The 17,096-nt window shown below is 53.9% G+C and overlaps 7 protein-coding genes across 7 annotated transcripts; 5 read left to right on the top strand and 2 right to left on the bottom strand.

The window, feature by feature from the left end:
- Positions 1-17: 17 nt before the first annotated feature.
- On the top strand, positions 18-1,188 carry BP01DRAFT_73816 (urea carboxylase-associated family protein). Its single transcript, XM_025580061.1, has one exon. The coding sequence runs from the start codon at positions 272-274 to the stop codon at positions 1,016-1,018; it is 747 nt and encodes a 248-aa protein (XP_025435197.1). The 5' UTR covers positions 18-271; the 3' UTR covers positions 1,019-1,188.
- A 600-nt stretch (positions 1,189-1,788) lies between these two features.
- Positions 1,789-4,764, top strand: BP01DRAFT_352739 (potassium transporter 5). The gene is made up of 4 exons (XM_025574007.1): positions 1,789-2,553; positions 2,616-3,380; positions 3,433-3,579; positions 3,630-4,764. Exons 1-4 carry the CDS (start codon positions 2,080-2,082, stop codon positions 4,614-4,616), a joined length of 2,373 nt encoding a protein of 790 aa, XP_025435196.1. The 5' UTR covers positions 1,789-2,079; the 3' UTR covers positions 4,617-4,764.
- Positions 4,765-5,344: 580 nt separating this feature from the next.
- Positions 5,345-5,779, top strand: BP01DRAFT_378777 (uncharacterized protein; the record flags this gene model as incomplete). Its single annotated transcript, XM_025577088.1, has 4 exons — positions 5,345-5,359; positions 5,424-5,464; positions 5,533-5,601; positions 5,692-5,779. 4 exons carry the CDS (start codon positions 5,345-5,347, stop codon positions 5,777-5,779), a joined length of 213 nt encoding a protein of 70 aa, XP_025435195.1.
- Positions 5,780-6,243: 464 nt separating this feature from the next.
- Positions 6,244-8,089, top strand: BP01DRAFT_310642 (alpha-ketoacid dehydrogenase kinase family protein; the record flags this gene model as incomplete). Its single annotated transcript, XM_025572426.1, has 2 exons — positions 6,244-6,697; positions 6,764-8,089. Coding segments are annotated over exons 1-2 (1,659 nt in total), but the record flags the coding sequence as incomplete, so codon positions are not given.
- A 391-nt stretch (positions 8,090-8,480) lies between these two features.
- Positions 8,481-11,305, bottom strand: BP01DRAFT_352737 (IQ calmodulin-binding motif protein). The gene is made up of 5 exons (XM_025574006.1): positions 10,667-11,305; positions 9,770-10,586; positions 9,568-9,699; positions 9,109-9,504; positions 8,481-8,959 (listed from the first exon to the last, which is right to left on the bottom strand). Exons 1-5 carry the CDS (start codon positions 11,057-11,059, stop codon positions 8,685-8,687), a joined length of 2,013 nt encoding a protein of 670 aa, XP_025435193.1. The 5' UTR covers positions 11,060-11,305; the 3' UTR covers positions 8,481-8,684.
- Positions 11,306-12,144: 839 nt separating this feature from the next.
- BP01DRAFT_352735 (Sec1 family protein) lies at positions 12,145-14,726 on the bottom strand. The gene is made up of 4 exons (XM_025574005.1): positions 14,575-14,726; positions 14,314-14,509; positions 13,866-14,077; positions 12,145-13,810 (listed from the first exon to the last, which is right to left on the bottom strand). The coding sequence occupies exons 1-4, from the start codon at positions 14,650-14,652 to the stop codon at positions 12,272-12,274; spliced, it is 2,025 nt and encodes a 674-aa protein (XP_025435192.1). The 5' UTR covers positions 14,653-14,726; the 3' UTR covers positions 12,145-12,271.
- A 127-nt stretch (positions 14,727-14,853) lies between these two features.
- Positions 14,854-16,486, top strand: BP01DRAFT_378773 (putative plasma membrane SNARE protein (Sec9); the record flags this gene model as incomplete). Its single annotated transcript, XM_025577087.1, has 3 exons — positions 14,854-14,859; positions 15,085-16,374; positions 16,427-16,486. The coding sequence occupies 3 exons, from the start codon at positions 14,854-14,856 to the stop codon at positions 16,484-16,486; spliced, it is 1,356 nt and encodes a 451-aa protein (XP_025435191.1).
- Between the last annotated feature and the right edge of the window lie 610 nt (positions 16,487-17,096).

Raw genomic sequence — 17,096 nt, 5'->3', positions numbered from 1 at the left:
TTCCTCGTCGTCGCCATTGCCAACAGAATTCACGATTCAGAGATATGAGCGGGGTAGAAGAGTATGGGGTCGAATACGATGCAGATAGTGGTGCGATTATCGGCAAAGTTTGCCAGGCGCTCAAGATTAAATGGCACTGGTCCCCCTTGCCGAAGCTGTTTTTAAGATCCAATCTTCATCTTCAATATTTCGGAGCTTTCGATTAACATACTGAACCCCGAACACTCGACTGCAGACTTTAGTAGATTTCTCTCCAAATAAAACTTCAAGAATGGCCTCTGCTCGTCGCCCTCCACCAGCATACACGGCTCCTCCCGATTCCGGGGTCCATGCGATCTCTGAAGTCTACAGATCCATTTCCGCAACCGCAACGGATCCTTCCCAACGCATTCTAGAGTCATCATTTACGATCCGGCCATGCTCTGGTCAAGCCTGGGTAGTGCCAGCGGGCCACATTTGTCGTCTCACCACGCCGAAGGGCCCCCAAGTCGGGGACCTGAACATCTGGAATGCGAACAACCCTCGGGAGCGACTCTGGGCTGCACGTACCCGTCAAATCCATGCCTCCCACGTGTCCGTGGGCGACCGTCTCTGGTCCAACCTGCCGTACCTGCGTCCTCTTGTGTCCATCACCGGAGACTCCCTCGCCGGCGGCCAGCTGCATGAAATTCTGGATGCAGATGGTAGTAAGAAGGAAGGGAAAGGCTTCGGGACGACGCAGTTTGGCGGACGCGTGCACGACCTCCTGGGCACTCGCTGCGATCCCTATGTCAACCTCGTGATGGGCGGAGAGAGCTTCGACTTCCACTGCCACTCCAACCTGACCCGCGCAGTGGTGCCATATGGCCTGAACGAGCTCGATGTCCACGACGTGCTCAACGTGTTCCAGGTAACGGGGCTGGATGAGGAGGGCAAATACTTTATGGAGACTTCACCGGCCAAGGCGGGGGAGTACTTTGAGTTCTTCGCGGAGGTGGATGTTCTTTGTGCGCTTTCGGCGTGTCCTGGAGGTAAGTGAGATGCTGGTAGGCGCGTAGGTGAGAGAAGTGGACAACTGCTGATGTGACGATTAGGTGACTTGTCGGAATGGGGCTGGGAGGAAAAGGCAGACATGGGAGCTACCACGCGTCCGCTCGGGGTGGAAGTATACAAGCTGGCTGACTCGACGGTGCTGGAGGGATGGAAAGCACCTCTGAGTCCCAAGTATTTGGGTGCACATGGCATGAAGATGCCGCAGAGAGAGGATGACGGAACGGGGTATATTGGGCTGTGAAAGGTTGGTGGGAATTCTTGCAGGACAGGTTATTACTCTGTACGTTTAGTGAAATGTGACTAAGCACATGTCACACAAAGATCATCATATGAAACTTTTAGATGCTGTATATCGCGCATGAATCAGAACTGGTTCAGCTTGATTTGTTCTGCAGTTTATACTCCGTAGACAACCAGTGACTGCCGAGGGCTAGTAAGTATGGCTAAGGCAGCAGGAACCTGCCACAGATTTGGTCTCAGACACGGCTCCTTGACCTCGATATCCCTGCACGTTACTATCTTTACCCCGGAGCTCTGGGCAAGTTGAAGTGAGTTTTGATGCCATGTGTCACGATGCCTGTCAAGCTTATCGCGCAGGGGTCAGGAAGTCATTGGTGTCAACAAATCCCGCACCGGGTGGATTGAGAGACAGCCTCTGGTCATGAAAAATGCCTCGTACATGAGAGCTTGTCTCGCAGACCTGCTTATCTATGCTCTACATTCAAAATGAAAAGTTCCAGAGATAAGGATACGAAGGCTTGGGTAAATGCAGTTTGTAGGAACTGTCGTCGCAACAAACCTGGCGTTGAGGGGAGGTTATCAAAACAATGGGCTCGCTGATCCGGTTGACTTTGAGGCTGAATCGAGTGATACATAAAGCAGATGCTCAGCCATAGGCTGGATTGCGTTCATGCTTCACTCAGCCGATGCAATAACTCCTCCGCACCCGGGTTCTTACAGGCGACCGACCGAGTCTTTTCGAATGTTCTCTGTTCCTTAACATTTGTCGAGCGGTTCCCAGGCTGCCAACATCCCAACGCCATCAGTATGGACTCCGATATTGAGGCTGAGAAAGCATCTGCTGGAGACAGTAGAGTTTACAACAAGACTTCACAGCCATACGATACGATTTATAATGTTCGTCCTTGGAACAACTGCCTAAACCAGTCTGAGAGACGACTGAGTTCAGCCGGAAAGAAGAATGATGATGATGATGACGACCCTGGTCTACGCAAGCCTGGTGATTTCAAGCAGAAGCAGATCTTCAAAGGCAAAATGCTTCTATGGCTCGCATATCAATCCATTGGTGTGATCTATGGAGATATCGGAACCAGCCCCCTCTATGTCTATTCGTCGACATTCAGTGCACCACCGACGCGAGACGACCTCATTGGTGTTTTGTCCATCATCATTTGGTCCTTGATCCTGATGGTGACCGTCAAATACATTTTCATTGTCCTCCATGCTGATAATGACGGCGAGGGCGGCACTTTCAGCACATATTCTCTCCTCAGCCGCTACGTAAGTTCCTTCTCATACTGGAGACACGATGCACAAGTAGACGCTGACTTGCATGGCTTCAGATGAACATCACCCATCGCGATCCTCGGGAAGCTTCTCTTGTGCAGATGAAAAGACACCTATCAAATGACCTCGAGAGAGCCAGCAGATACGCCAGACATAGCCTGGAGACAAGCAAGATTGCAAGACATCTCTTGAAAGTGGTAGGGGTGTTGGCGGTAACAATGGTTCTAGCTGATGGTCTTCTTACTCCGGCCCAGTCAGTCCTGGGAGCTGTGCAGGGTATCGAGATTGTCTCCCCTAACATTTCCAAAGGCACGATTATAGGTGTGACAGATGCTATCTTGGTTGTATTGTTCCTGATACAACCGCTTGGTATTACCAAGATGACGTTCGCCTTCGCACCCATTGTGATCATTTGGCTGGGGTTTAACGCGGTCTTTGGCATCTACAATCTTGCGCACTATGATGCTGGTGTCTTTGTGGCCTTCAACCCTGGATACGCCTTCATGTTCCTCATTCGACATGGCGAGTCAGGATGGCGCATGCTGAGCGGGACACTGCTTGCCTTCACTGGGGTCGAGGCTCTCTTTGCTGACCTGGGCGCTTTCAGCAGAAAAGCAATCCAGATCAGCTGGCTGTGCTACACCTTTCCATGTCTCCTGTTGGCGTACATTGGACAGGCGGCATACATCAGTGTGCATCCAGATGCATACTCCAACCCATTCTATAAGGCAGCCCCGTCGGGTACTATCTATCCTGCCATGGTTATAGCCATTCTTGCAGCTATTGTTGCATCACAGGCCATCATCACTGCTACATTCCAGGTATGAGCTTCTTCTCAAGGTGATGCCTATTCCACTTCTCACGCAACGATAGCTATTGGCGCAAGTAATGAAGTTGTCTTACTTTCCGCAAATCAAAGTGGTTCACACGTCCGATGTTTTCCACGGTCAGCTCTACATCCCGATCGTCAACTGGTTATTGATGATCGGCACGATCTTGGTAGCGTCGATCTACAACAATGTATGTTCCCTCCGTGTAACAATGACAGACACTTTCTCTGACCCACGCAGACCACCTCCCTTGGTAATGCATACGGGGTCTGCGTCATCTTCGTCACCTTTTTTGACACCTGCATGGTCTCGATGGTAGCCATATTCGTCTGGCGCATCAGTCCATTCATTGTCTTCATACCTTGGCTTGTAATTGCTTGCTTCGATGGAGCATACCTCTCCTCGGCACTCATGAAAGTCCCCACTGGCGCATGGTTCACGCTGGCCTTAGCAACCATCCTGGCACTGGTGTTTCTGTTATGGAGGTTCGGCAAAGAACAGCAATGGTTCGCTGAAGCCGAGGACCGATTCCCGACTTCGCACTTTGTGACCAAAGATCAGGATGGAACAATGCGTCTTGCCGATCGATTCAACGCGCTTTCTCTAAGCACCAGTCCGGGCGTGGGAATCTTCTTCGACAAGGCGGGCGAGACCACCCCGATCGTGTTTAGTCAGTTCGTTCTCAAGCTCACCTCCATGCCGGAAGTCATTGTGTTCTTCCACCTGCGACCCCTGGAGACTCCGTCCGTCCCGGTGGAGGACCGATATACCGTTTCACGACTCGCCATATCCAACTGCTATCGGCTCGTCGTTCGCTACGGCTACAATGATGAGATCATGACTCCAAACTTAGCCAACACCATCACAGATCAAGTTCATCGATACTTGATCGACAATGGACATGGCATCGATTTGGATGCAGCTAGAGTGAGTGAGCACCGATCTACGAGCACCGAAAGTCAAGAGGAAAGCAGTTCAGACGCAGCGCAGTCCAGAAGCCTCGTCAGATCTACTGATCCGTTGAAGACGCTTGAACGAGCACGTGCACATAACGTACTCTATATCACCGGTAAGGAGCAGATGAGAATCAAGAAGAACACCAACCTACTCCGAGGACTAGTGCTGTGGATCTTTCTGTGGATCAGAGATAACACCCGGGCGAAGATTGCATCGCTGGACCTCGAGGCAGAACGGGTGATTGAAGTTGGGTTTCTGAAGGATATTTGAGGCGTTGCGTATTCGGTGTATACCAGATGGGCAGCCCGACTCATTAGTCATTCGGAATTACGACAACCTGTACAAAGATCACGAACATATTCTTCGGTTACCGTGTGTCAATCCAGTGTTCATCGATGTTGTGATATATCTTGTCCTGTCGTCACCGTGCATAGTGACAGCTGGAATAAGATTGTTGATCCTCATCCTTCAACACTACCCTTAAGTCAGACATCCACGTGACCATGTAGACCCCTCCGATAGCGTCATCGCGCATGCGTCATGGCAGCCGGTGGGGGATAAACAAGCGTCTTTATCGGTCTGATTCGTAGTGATTTGACAATTCCATTAACTCAACAAGTGACCAAGTGACATAGATCTTGCCAGTCAGGCATGGCGCAAGTGGGAAGAAAAGGAAAGAAATGAGATAGAACTCGAACTGAGGCAGCCACAGCCCCCTCCACCACCACCATCATTCACCCCCTTATCAGCCGTGCGGGCGACATTCCCCCCCTCCCCGCAGAAAGAGTGAGGTTGCCTAGTAAGAGTTGCCCGACTAGATTATTGGTAGTAAAACCACGCATCAGAGTATAAAACCTTCTCTCGTCCCACTCCCCCGGGGCACCTTTTTCTCTCTACAACCCACCACCATTCCACCATCCATCCCCCATCGCAAGTTTCCAGCCATCATACTTGATCGATCTCTTCGGCTCTCTGCCTTTCATCACACCGCAACCAGAATGCCTCTTTACAACGTTCGTTGCGCCCCTCAATCCCACTGAACCCTTCTTCTAGACGCTAATCATTGTTTTGTTTCAGGTCACCCTGAAGAAGGACTCTCCTCCCGAGGAGTTGGAAAAGTAAGTGAATCCCGACTCTTCAGCCACAAAATACCGATCGAGGGCTGACATATCCCGTCCTTTACCAGGGCCAAGCAGCAGGCTACCGAGAAGGGCGGCACCATCAAGCACGAGTACACTCTCATCAAGGGCTTCACGTAAGGCAGCCGACCCACCCCTGAACAAATAATTCCCCATCAACCACAACCTCGAGCCTCAGCAAAACAGATTAGCTAACTATTGTCCAGTGTTGAGTACCCCGAGGACAACGTCAACGCTCTCGACTTCAACGAGCACCTGCACGTCGAGCAGGATGGCGAGGTCCGCACTCAATAAAGCCCTTCACGCTCACCCGTCCGGACTTGCGAACACCACGAGGAACATGCAGGAGGCAAGAACTGAGGGATATGGGTCATGTACGAGTTACGAATCATATTAGTACTGTAGAACAAGAGGCCAGCACCATGGGCGTAGGAATAGAATCCGCTGCGCGGTGACTCTGACCTGCGCCGCACTGCTGTCTTTTGTCTTATCTCATTGGCAATGGTAACCTCCATTTATTATCTTCAATCATCTTTGGCTTGCGTGCTTCGCAAATTTTGTCAAAAGCTCTGGTGCTCAGATCTACCCGACCGGTGCTCTGCCACCTCGAGTATTAACACGGAGTGTCAGCGCGATGGATGCGCCGGATGACCTCATTCAGGCGCATGACCTGCCAAAGCAGGATTGTAGTGATAATAGCCTCGCAGTACCAGCAATAAGCCGTGGTAGTGTACTATCAGACTGATAAGAGATTTGATCGGTTATGTGCGGGGAAGGATGAGGTGCGAGTACACGCAGTGATCTCCACCACATCCTAATAGGTGGTGCACCAGCTGGCAAAGAGAGTCGAACCCCGCCAAAATGTCCCTCGGTTGAGATGCGTGGCAGCCTACCGCCTTCCGGCAGAATTTGGAGAATCCCCCGGCAAGGGCGCAGTGAGGTCATCATCAACAACCTTCCGCGATTTGATGCTGAAGGATGGCCACAATCAGAGATGGCACTGACCCGGACTTTGCAGACGCCGTCTCTGGGTGCCAGGCTCCGGCTCACACGTCTATGCACTCTCCCTAGGGCACGTCTGTTGTCGTCGTCGCCATCTCTCCGAAACGTCTCAACCTCTCAACAACATCCCTTCGCTTATGGGGCTAATGATGAAGTTGCTCGTCTTGCAGCCAGTCGTCGACGACCGTTGACACTCGCAGACCTGCTCAAGTAAGCTCCTACTCATTATACCGCAAAAGGATACCAAGTCTCCATGCTAAACACTGACGCGTGCAGACATGGCAAACCACCACTATCCAAGGATGCCCTCCTTGCCTCGGCCAACTTCACCCTGTCACTGCTACCTGCGCGGCTAGCATCACGCATCGAGGCCCTCCGCAACCTTCCTTTCATCGTCGTCTCGAACCCACACGTCACACAAATCTACAACAACTACTTGCACTCCCTATCCACCCTCCTACCCTACCAGCAGCGCCAGGTCACCACCCTCGAAGAGGAGAACCAATTCGCCGAAGTCCTGGCCGACCTCGTGCACACCCACACCAATACGATCCCGATCCTGGCCCGGGGCTTCCTCGAATGCCGCCGCTACATCAATTCCGCCGATGTCACCCGCTTCCTGGACACGCACCTCCGCGCGCGCATCGGCACCCGTCTCATCGCGGAGCAGCACCTGGCGCTGCATTTCGCCTCGCAGCCGGTCCGGGACACTCAGTCTGGCGCTAACAGCAGCAGCAGCAGCAGCAGCAGCAACAACGAACACACACCAGCCAAAGACGCCGCGCCCCCTTCCAACTACATCGGCGTCATCGACACCGCCCTCCAACCCGCGCGAATTGTCAAACTATGCGAGGATTTCGTGGGCGAGATTTGCGAGCTCAAGTACGGGGTGCGACCCCGGCTCGTCATCGGCGGGCAGCCGGACGCCTCGTTCGCGCACGTTCCCGTCCACGTGGAATACATCCTGACCGAGCTTCTCAAGAACGCCTTCCGCGCCACCGTGGAGTCGGGCAACGGCGACGAACCGATTGAAGTCACCATCGCCGCAGCTCCAGACGTCCCGTCCGCCCATCACTACCATCCTGCGGACGCTCTTTCCAATCCTAATAACACTCCAAGCTGGCAGAATCAACATCAGCACCAGTTCCAGCAGCAATCCGAATCTGATACCAACTTCCACATGGACCACAATTACACCGTCGTGGGCACCGCCGACGCAAATGAATCTATCAAGTCCTGGACCATCCCGTCGGCGCAGTGCATCACGATCCGCATCCGCGACCGCGGCGGCGGCATCCCCCCCGAAGTGCTGCCGAATATCTGGTCGTACAGCTTCACGACGTTCTCCGAGTACGACGATCATTACCAGGGAGGTGGCGGGTCTGAGACCCACGAGGGCATGGAGGCGTTGAACACGATTGCCGCGGCGAGTGGGGGCGGGGGCGGCGCGAACGGGCATCTGAGCAGCATCGCCGGGCTGGGGTATGGGTTGCCGTTGAGTCGGGCGTATGCGGAGTACTTTGGCGGGAGTATTGCGATTCAGAGTCTTTGGGGGTGGGGGACGGATGTGTATTTGACGTTGCAGGGGGTGGGAAATGTTTCTTAGGATTGGTCCCCGGGGGGCGTGGGGGGGGGGGGGGGGGGGGTGGGGGTTCCTGGGGTGAATATTGGGGTTGTGGATGGTTGGAAGTGTTTGGTTAGCACTACTGCCCTTTGGTGTGTTGTGTATGCTTGGGATGGTCTTGTTGTGTTGTCAAGTGTAGCGAGTCATTATACAGGCGTGGTTGAACCTGACATCCAGTGATTATTACAAGCCGGGTTGGTGGTGAAGCTTGAAGCCGAGGTAAGGGGTTATGCTACCTACCAAGCTGTCCCAACCAGAACCCCATCCACTGAGCTACATAAACACTAGACAGCCTTCCTCAAAACCACCAAGACCGTTCTACAGAAGGATGCCATCATCACATCACCCCCATAGTACCCACTCACACAATCAAAATCAGAAAGTAAGTCCGTTATTACTATATACCAGAAACACAATTACTATATCATACACCAGAAATATTCGTTCCGCATTTCCCCTCAAACACAACAACAACAACAACAACAACAACAACAACAACAACAACAACATATAATTCATAGACAAGAATCCCGCTCATGCTCATCGGGTGCCAACCCACCAAGAGAAAAAAAATCAAAATCCTCCCGCCCCTCTCACCCGCTGCACCGCACCAACCACCCCCTTCGCCCAGCTGAACCTCCCCGGATCCGTGCCGATCGACCCCTCGGGAATCTCGTGGGTGGTGGGATCGTGCCAGCAGCCATCCTCGGGGCTGACGGCGCCGTAGAGGGCGGTGTTCTGGTTCCGATCGATAGCCTCGCGCCAGGCGCGGCAGATGACCGGGGAGTCGAGGAGGAGGTTAACTTCTTGACTGTGATAGAAGGATTGGGTGTCTAGGTTGCCGTTGCCTGTTTTCCTCTTAGTTTCAAAAAGGTCTAGTTGGGACGGGGGTGTGTGTAGGGTAGGGTATAGATAGATAATCGTCAACTATCCCATAGACGAGACGTTTTTCATCTCTAGAAATGAGTTTCAGAGGGGGAGGGGATATAGAACGCACCCTGAATAGCAACCTTCTCATCCACAATCATCAACTTAATATGGCAACTCCGTCGCTTGAACTTATTATGAATCGGCTTGGTCTGGTCCTTGGCGACATAATTATAGATGCGTAGGCGGGCGCGGAGCTCCTCCGTCTCCAACGCCTTGTACATCCTATGCGCGATCATCTCGTTGGTGCCCCCCTGGAAGGGGAGGAGCTCGCCGGCATCGTTATAGCCGAGACACAAATACGCGGTCACGACCACGCCGCGGGTCTGGATGGCTTCGATCAGGGCTTGTACGATAGGCTCGGCGTTCATGTTGGGCGTTTGGATGAAGATCGATTCGCGGGCGTTGCGGATCGCGGCGAGAAAGCTGCTGTTTTGCGGGGTGTGGACGCTTGTGTGGTTTGGTGCTGCGACGGTTTTTAGTTTTATTGAATGTATTGGAAATGGTTATGGGGGACTGGCGCACTCACCTCCCCAGGGTTCTCGGTTGATCACGGCCATTGGGAAAGGGTCGTGCGGGGGAAGGATGAGGTAGGGCTGCATCGGCAGCTCTTGGTCGCGCTCGGAAGCGTCGCCTGTGGTGTTGGGCTGGATTGTGGTGTCTGTTGCGATGCGGTCAGTATGCGGTGTCACTCAGAGACGGTTCAGGTATACGGGGCGGGGGAACCCTACTCAGACGACGCGTGACGGCTTGCGTGCGGGTTTCACCGTCGCGTGGTTCGAGGAGCCCGTTCATCCGCTCGGCTTCGTGCTTCAGATTCGGGTCATAGTGGGATTCGTGGATGGTGAGCTCTGGGAGTGGGCCCGGGGCTGGTGCTGCGTGGTCCAGCTCCACGGTCGACTGGCAGGGGATGGCAGCCCCGGTGGCTGGCGAGCCCAGCATGGGCAGAGCCGGCTCAAGGGACCGGCCCCATGAAATCAATGCGGTATCGTAAAGGCCGTCGACGATGGGACCCTCGACATGGATCATCATCTCCAGGTTGTCGTTGTCCTGGATATTACTGCTCTGCAGCAGCGCGATGCGCCGATCCACGATCATGAATTTGGCATGGAAGGTGCCAAACACGGGGCGGTGGTAGTTGATAACCTGCAGGTCGATGTTGGGAATCTCCTCCGACGAGGGAAGCTTCACTTTCCCCCCGCTGTACTTCTTCTCCGGTACGGGCAAGTGGTTCTCAAACAGTTGCTGCGGGTCGCCCCGATCGTACACCATTTTCACAATCACCTTGTCACCCCGCTCGCCTGCCCGGGCGGAGAGCTCGCGGAATGCATTGGTGATGAGCGTTGATGCGTCGGAGTGGATCCAGAAGTTGGTCGCCAGAAAGACCTCCTTCTCGGCGCGCACGATACAGTTTGCCATGTGTCGACAGAGATCAGGTAAAGGCGCGATGATCGTCAGGGGGACGACACCATGGCTCCCCATCAGCGGAGGGGAGACAACCCCCGCCATTGGGTTTTTGTCTAACGCACAGAGCGCATCGTGGTAGATCTTGAGATTCATGGATCATCAGCACCATCCAAGTTGGCGGGCAGGGGCCCTTTCGCGGTGCTTGAGACTAACTAACTCACCTGCAGGAAAAGCTCGCTTGGCTGAGCATTGCCCCAGTTGCCGCACTCTGCCACTTTCTGCAGTTCATTTCCAGCATCGGTCAACGAATCCTTCGACCCGGACTGCTTTCTGGATTTATAGTCATGGTAAAGGCGTTGGAAGACTTTTGGAGGGGATTGGGATGGATCGCGCAGCAGCTCGGAGGTGACGGTCTGCTCCTCATGACAGAGCTGGTAGACACTGTCTGGTAACATGATGGTGCGAAACCGATTGGGACTTTGGGGTTGACGGAAAAACCAAAAAACGACGGTAGTGAGAAAGACGGAGCTGAGGGCCGCTGATAGCTTAATATAGAAGAGGAGCCAAGTGAATGAGGAGGAGGCCCCTCCATCCGGTTGTAAAAGGGCCGCCATCAAATTAGTGAATCCCCGATTACTGGCCAAACGGTGACGTAGGAGTAAGTTAGTAGTTATGGGTAAGTCGATAAGGGAGTCTTATAGTTAGTTACTTAATGACAGATGCCTGAGGACGCGGCACGTCAGCAACTAATTTTAGTATGCGACCGGCCAATACCTCCTCTGTGTCTGGGTTAATGCTCACGTTATGACAGGGAATTAGTTAATGGAGGCAAATTCTATTACCAGAATCATCCATGGTAGTCAGTTGCACATCACGAGGGGGGTTGAGATTGGGGACATCCATCATCAACACACAATGAACTCCCCACGTCATCGGAGGGATTTTCCCCTCCCTGCCCGGCTTGGCGATGGAAACAAGCTCCATGGAACTTGCATAGGGCTGACTGACCTTCTACAGCAACTTATCCCCACCTGCATGACCAGCAGAGCCTTTCATTTGGAAAAGAAAATAAGACTGGCAGTTTCTGTCTCGAGTGAGCGTTCTCTACCCACCAACATTCCCATGATCGAGGTTTACGTGGTAGCAAGCTGGACCTCGCGCTTGCTTGCTGCTCCTCGCCGCTAAAGGCGGGGCCCGGCCGAGGCTTTTCCTCTGCTTCACCAGTCAGTCCTTCATCCCACAATACTGTAACTCCTTGGTAGGTTGACTGCGATTTTTCAACAAGCGTCACCGACTCTGGACCGCAAGAGCTGGCCAGTTGTGATTACGAGATCGCGCTTATGAAGGGAAAAGATCAAGAAAACAAAAGAACTCGCCTCTTAATCTGAGGAGCATTAGACTTTCTGCGCCCCCCCAAGTATACTGGAAGAAAATGGTCGACCGATATGTCTTGTCCTGAGACTCTCCAGTAGCAAAGGTCATAGCCTGTATCGACGCGCGCCTGAGCATGTTGGTCAAATTGCTTTCGCAACGTGAGGAATGATTACACATGCAGAGAGCATAACTAACTAGTATCAATCACACTCTTCGGTCGACTTTGCCCCTAGAACTTGACGTTTCGGGATCGCCTAAGCCGAGCAATTTAGATATCTCAGAACCATGATTATAGACCCAGGAAACACCAGTTATTAGTCAAGGGGTGAGATTTACAAGTTCTTCATTAGGTCATTGTGGAACAGCCGCAAGGAACAACAAGACAAACCCCCAAACCAGACTTCTCAATCGCTACAATGGTTTGGATCGACGACTATTCTCGCAACCGATCCTCAAGCAAAGTTCCCCTTCTCAATCGCCGCCTCCATCATCCGATCCCCATTCACAATCCCCGTCGTGCAGATGATGATCCGCCGCCGCGACGCCTCCTGAGCGGCGATGAACCTCAACGCCGCAATCTCCGTGAAGGTGATGCCGCCCAGGAAGAAAACATACACCGTCTTGATGGCAGGCGCGCCGCTGATCGTCTGCCGGGCCCGCACCGCCTTGTCGTCGCCCTTCTGCACAATACTGAATGTCGCCCCGCGAGCGCTCTTGACCACGTCCTCGAAGCCCAGCCAGCCAGGCGACGAGACACTCGCAGGGGTGGCTGTGGGGGCGGTGGTCGCGCTCGCCACGGGTCCGCCCCGCACCAGAGACAGGATGTACGGTTTTTGCAGGACACACTGCACCAGGCGGATGCTGAGGGGCGCAAAGCCGCTGTATACGTAAGCGACGTCGTTGGGATCCTTCTCGCTGACCTCCTCGACGACGAGGCGGAGGGTCTTGCGGAGGGAGTGGTAGTTGGTGCGGGGGCTGGTGTTCTGCTGGTGGTGGGAGCCTCCCGCGGGCGTCGCGGTGGGAAGGAGGAGGGCGCTGGTTGCGGAGGAGGCCCGTGGGAGCAGCAGCTGCATCTTCTCGAGGGCGCAGAAGGTCAAGATGTGTTGGTGGCCGTACGCTTGGACTACCTGTCGCTTGAAAGTCTCGAGGTCCCGCGGCCGCAGACCGCCGGACATGCAGGATTCCAGGCAAAGAAGCCGCAGCACGGCTGTGAGAGGCACGTCGCGAGCGATGAGCTCCTCCACCGCGTCATGGTGGTAGGTCGGATCGGTCCCCGCTGCGTAGTTCTGCTGGATTTCTAGAACCTTGCGGAAGATGTCGGCGCGAGTGTTGCGCATGATCTCCTCGGCAAGGTTGGTGTGCACGCGAAGACTCTGGTGCTCGAGCTGATATGAAGGGAGTTTGTTCACAAATTCGCGCAGCTCGGTCGTCGTTTTGGCGGAGTGCCGGCTCTCGTAGTCGCTTTCGAGGCGGCGCGCGACTTTGTTCAGAATGTCGCCAACAATGGCGAAGTTGGCGTCACGCAGTTGGCTAAAGAGCTGGTCGGAGGAGTCTAGCTGGATCTTACGCTTCTGGTGCTGTTTGGAGGAAGAGGACTGTTGCGGCCCTTTCGACGCCTCTTGGGCTTGAGAAACAGAGGCTGCGCCGCCAATAATGGAGGTGTCGATGTCGGCTTGATTGTTCTTAATGCCGACCGTCTCATCAATGAGGCCTTCGTAGGTCAGTTGGGTCAGGAGAGGAGTACCGAAGTCCACTTCGCGATCGATAATAATGAGGCTTTCTGTGGTCGCACTGGGCAAGAGACCGCGAGCCGACACTCTAGCAAGCCCTGAGCTCTCTTCGGCGTCCAATTCTTTTCGCATTCGAAGGAGCAAGTCGGCTAGTCGTCGTGCATGATCACCCTTGCCGATGATTCGAGGGAAGTACCCGTGTCTCTGCTGGATGTCCATGAGGGCCTTGGCGGAGTGGAAGATGCATCCCGGGTCTTTATGCTGCGCAAAGATGAGTTACTAGGTTCGAAGAACATGCTATCCAGGGCACTCTTACCAGGTAAAGATCGCTGAAGGCGTCCTCCAACTCCAAAGACAGCACATCTTGTTCAAGCGGCAGGAAAAACAGTGGAAACTCGGCAATGCTCACGTCTCCGATGATGCCTGCTTCCTCGAGGATAGCATTGCTTACAAGGGTCCGTCTCGGGACCCAGAAGATGGAGATTTCATGCTCAACATTGCCGTTGCGCTGCAGGCGCTTAACCTGTTCTAGAGGCATGTTAGCTCATACTGATGACTTTCGATCAGGAAGGAAGAGAAAGAAAGCCTATGAATGAGCTGGCTATCTTCACACGACTTTGATATCCGGGAGCATTGACCGACTACGTAGAGTAGAAGAGGATCTGCGCAATCTACAGTCTTTCCCAAACCGCTTCTCCTGTGTGGAACAACATCCACCTTATCTTTACGCAAGGGACGAAGGGAAACGTAAGAAATTGACATACCTGCCACAGCCCGCACCTGAGGAAGCCTCTCAGCATGCGCTAGGAAGACAACATTGCGTTGTGAGGAGTCCACATTGCCATTTTCCAGCAAGAAGACACGATCTACACCGTACTCTTGAAGCAAAGAGAACTTGACGAACAGCCCGACTGGTCCAGCCAGATCTTGACTGACGATGAGATTCTTTTTACCGCGGACCTGTGACCCAATGGTTCAGCCAGTATACGGTAAGGCGACAGGAAGTGGAAGCAAGCCTTACTCACGCCTTCGAGGAGGGTCAGCAGATCCCTACGCGCCTTGTCCTTGAAGTAGTCTGCATCAGACCCCGGATACGGCGCCATGACTACCACTGAGCATTTCCTGACGGGATGAGTTGTTGATGGAAGTCCAAGTTGAGTGGGAGATGCGCGCGGACGTTTCCGGGCGGCGATGGGTTGGTTGGTTTGGACTATTTGGAGGAGGCTTGGAAGGGTCCAGCCACTGCACTAAGCTGTACTCGGGTTAGCGCAAGCACAGCCTGTAAGGATTTACTCGTATTGAGCATGTTCGTATAGCCATCATTCCGCACTAAGCGGCCAAAAGTGTTGTAATAAAGTGTAATATAATTACCCTCCGCCTTTCGCGCTCTTGGACAGACTTCCCCCCCCTCAATCCACATATAGTGCCTGAGGCGTTGTGCTCCCCTGAACCTTGCCCATCAGTCACTTCGCCCCCTCTTACATCTCCTTTTTCTCTCACTCTCACTCTCACCTAATCTGTCCTCTTTTCCCCAGGAACTGGCATTCATTAATTGTTGCTGGCTGTATCGAAGCATTCACATTCTTACCTCAACACAAATCGACCACAGTTCTACCGCCATGGGTAGGTTCGGCTTCAAAAAGTCCGGGGACGACGACGATTCCTCTAACCGCCTGGCGCTGTTCGGCTCCCGATCGAAGAGCAAAAGCCCAGCACCTCCCGCGAACCCCTACGCCAAGCCGATTCCCACCGATCCCTACACCAAAGCCAAGATCCAAGCTGGCGTGGCTCCCGTTCCAGCCGGGGAGACTCCCGCCGCACCGGCTCCTCCGGGCTCCGCCAGCATTCCCGGAGACAACAAGCAAGGATATGCGCCGAACCGATACGGCAACCAGGGAGGATATGGATCTGATCGCTTCGGAGGCAGCGCCAGCGGCGCACCGCCCGCAGCCTCTCGCTACGGCCCTGGCGGCTACGGAGGCTTAGGCAGCTCCGACCCCAACGACCCCGCTGCCGCGGATGCCAACAGAGATGCGCTTTTTGGGGGAGCGGCGGAACGAGCACAGCAGCAGCCGCCGTCACAGGCCGGTGGTCCTCCGCCGCCTTACTCGGAGGGGTCTGCAGCCTACGGAGGTGGCAGCAACGGATATAACACATCTACCTACCAGGAACGACACCTGACTGCGGAGGAAGAAGAGGAGGAGGAGATTCAGACTATTAAGCAGGATATCCGCTTCATCAAGCAGGGTGATGTGGCCTCGACTCGCAACGCCCTCCGCATTGCTGCGCAGGCTGAGGAGACGGGTCGGGAGACTCTGGCTCGGTTGGGAGCGCAAGGAGAACGCATCCACGATGCGGAGCGGAGTTTGGACGTTGCGGCCATCGAGGGACGGATCGCCGAGGAGAAGGCCAAGGAGCTCAAGACCCTTAACAAGAGCATGTTCGCTGTTCACGTCGCCAACCCATTCACGAGTGCCCGGCGGCGCCGCGAGCGCGATGAGCGGATCCTGGATACCCACCGACAGGAGCGCGAGACCCGCGACGGAACACGAAATGAGGCCTTCAAGACCAATCAGCGCATGGAGCGCACGTTCCGGGAGATTGATCGGGAGGCGAGCAAGCAGACGACGCGCTCCCGGACCAATGTTGCCGACCGTGCCAAGTATCAATTCGAGGCCGACAGTGAGGATGAAGCGATGGAGAACGAAATTGAGCAGAACTTGGACCTGTTGGGTGGTGCTGCCAGCCGTCTGAACGGTCTCGCCAAAGCCACGGGCAAGGAGTTGGACGAGCAGAACCGCCACTTGGAACGCATCACAGGCAAGGTAAGCTTCTCCTGGTTCCAACCGAGGACTTTGACACTGACCATCCTCCCAGAGCGACTTCGTCGACGAGCAAATCGCCATGAACCGCGCCAAGCTGGACCGGATCCGTTAGACATACCCGCTAATAAATTCTTCGTTGACTGCCTGGTGCTGTCGATTCTTCCTATGCACATATCCCATTTGCTCGGCGTTCTGGGTATACTACATTCGTACTTGAAGAAAGATCACACTTGATATTGCTAAACAATACAAATCAATGTTTGGCGGACTGTAAAACCATAGAACTCTATGCTTTGGCGAATGCCCACATTTCATCGGGGAGAGTTTGACATCAGCAAGCCATGTCAGCGATAAGTTAATGTCTTGCTCTTACCTGCAGTATCACATAATCATTTAGAGACACTTGATCGTCTCATCGTCCATCTCATACATTCTCGGGTCCCTGAGTCGGGCACCTCATGCATCCTCCCTAAATAATCAATCCTACACACTATACCAAGCCTCGACACGTCAACCAATCCACCCCCGGCAATCTCAATCTGAAACACCACCACCTGCGGGATTAAATTTCAAAGAGAAATGCGACCTAATCGATTTTTCTAGGTTGCGCATATTACACCCGCCCCAATATACAAAGTATGAGTATATCGCAATAGGTCCCACTTTGCTAATCAGCCATGTTTCATACGCTTGCAGCCCAATGACGACTTCAGATCGGAGGA

The sequence above is a fragment of the Aspergillus saccharolyticus genome, assembly GCF_003184585.1.
Source record: "Aspergillus saccharolyticus JOP 1030-1 unplaced genomic scaffold BP01scaffold_2, whole genome shotgun sequence".
Classification (NCBI taxonomy): domain Eukaryota; kingdom Fungi; phylum Ascomycota; class Eurotiomycetes; order Eurotiales; family Aspergillaceae; genus Aspergillus; species Aspergillus saccharolyticus.
The sequence above is the reverse complement of the archived record's forward strand: the minus strand, read 5'-3'. Positions and strand labels throughout refer to the sequence as shown.

Bases quoted from the DNA above. Each gene is read 5' to 3' on its own strand.
- BP01DRAFT_352737 (XM_025574006.1), bottom strand. From the start codon at position 11,059: ATGGCGGCCCTTTTACAACCGGATGGAGGGGCCTCCTCCTCATTCACT. The intron at 9,505-9,567 runs GTGAGTGCGCCA...AAACCGTCGCAG, and splicing joins CAACCGAGAACCCTGGGGAG to CACCAAACCACACAAGCGTC. The intron at 8,960-9,108 runs GTGCGTTCTATA...AGAGGAAAACAG, and splicing joins TGAGAAGGTTGCTATTCAGG to GCAACGGCAACCTAGACACC.
- BP01DRAFT_352735 (XM_025574005.1), bottom strand. From the start codon at position 14,652: ATGGCGCCGTATCCGGGGTCTGATGCAGACTACTTCAAGGACAAGGCG. The intron at 14,510-14,574 runs GTGAGTAAGGCT...ATTGGGTCACAG, and splicing joins TGCTGACCCTCCTCGAAGGC to GTCCGCGGTAAAAAGAATCT. The intron at 14,078-14,313 runs GTATGTCAATTT...ACATGCCTCTAG, and splicing joins TCAGGTGCGGGCTGTGGCAG to AACAGGTTAAGCGCCTGCAG.
- BP01DRAFT_352739 (XM_025574007.1), top strand. From the start codon at position 2,080: ATGGACTCCGATATTGAGGCTGAGAAAGCATCTGCTGGAGACAGTAGA. The intron at 2,554-2,615 runs GTAAGTTCCTTC...GCATGGCTTCAG, and splicing joins ATTCTCTCCTCAGCCGCTAC to ATGAACATCACCCATCGCGA. The intron at 3,580-3,629 runs GTATGTTCCCTC...TGACCCACGCAG, and splicing joins TAGCGTCGATCTACAACAAT to ACCACCTCCCTTGGTAATGC.
- BP01DRAFT_73816 (XM_025580061.1), top strand. From the start codon at position 272: ATGGCCTCTGCTCGTCGCCCTCCACCAGCATACACGGCTCCTCCCGAT.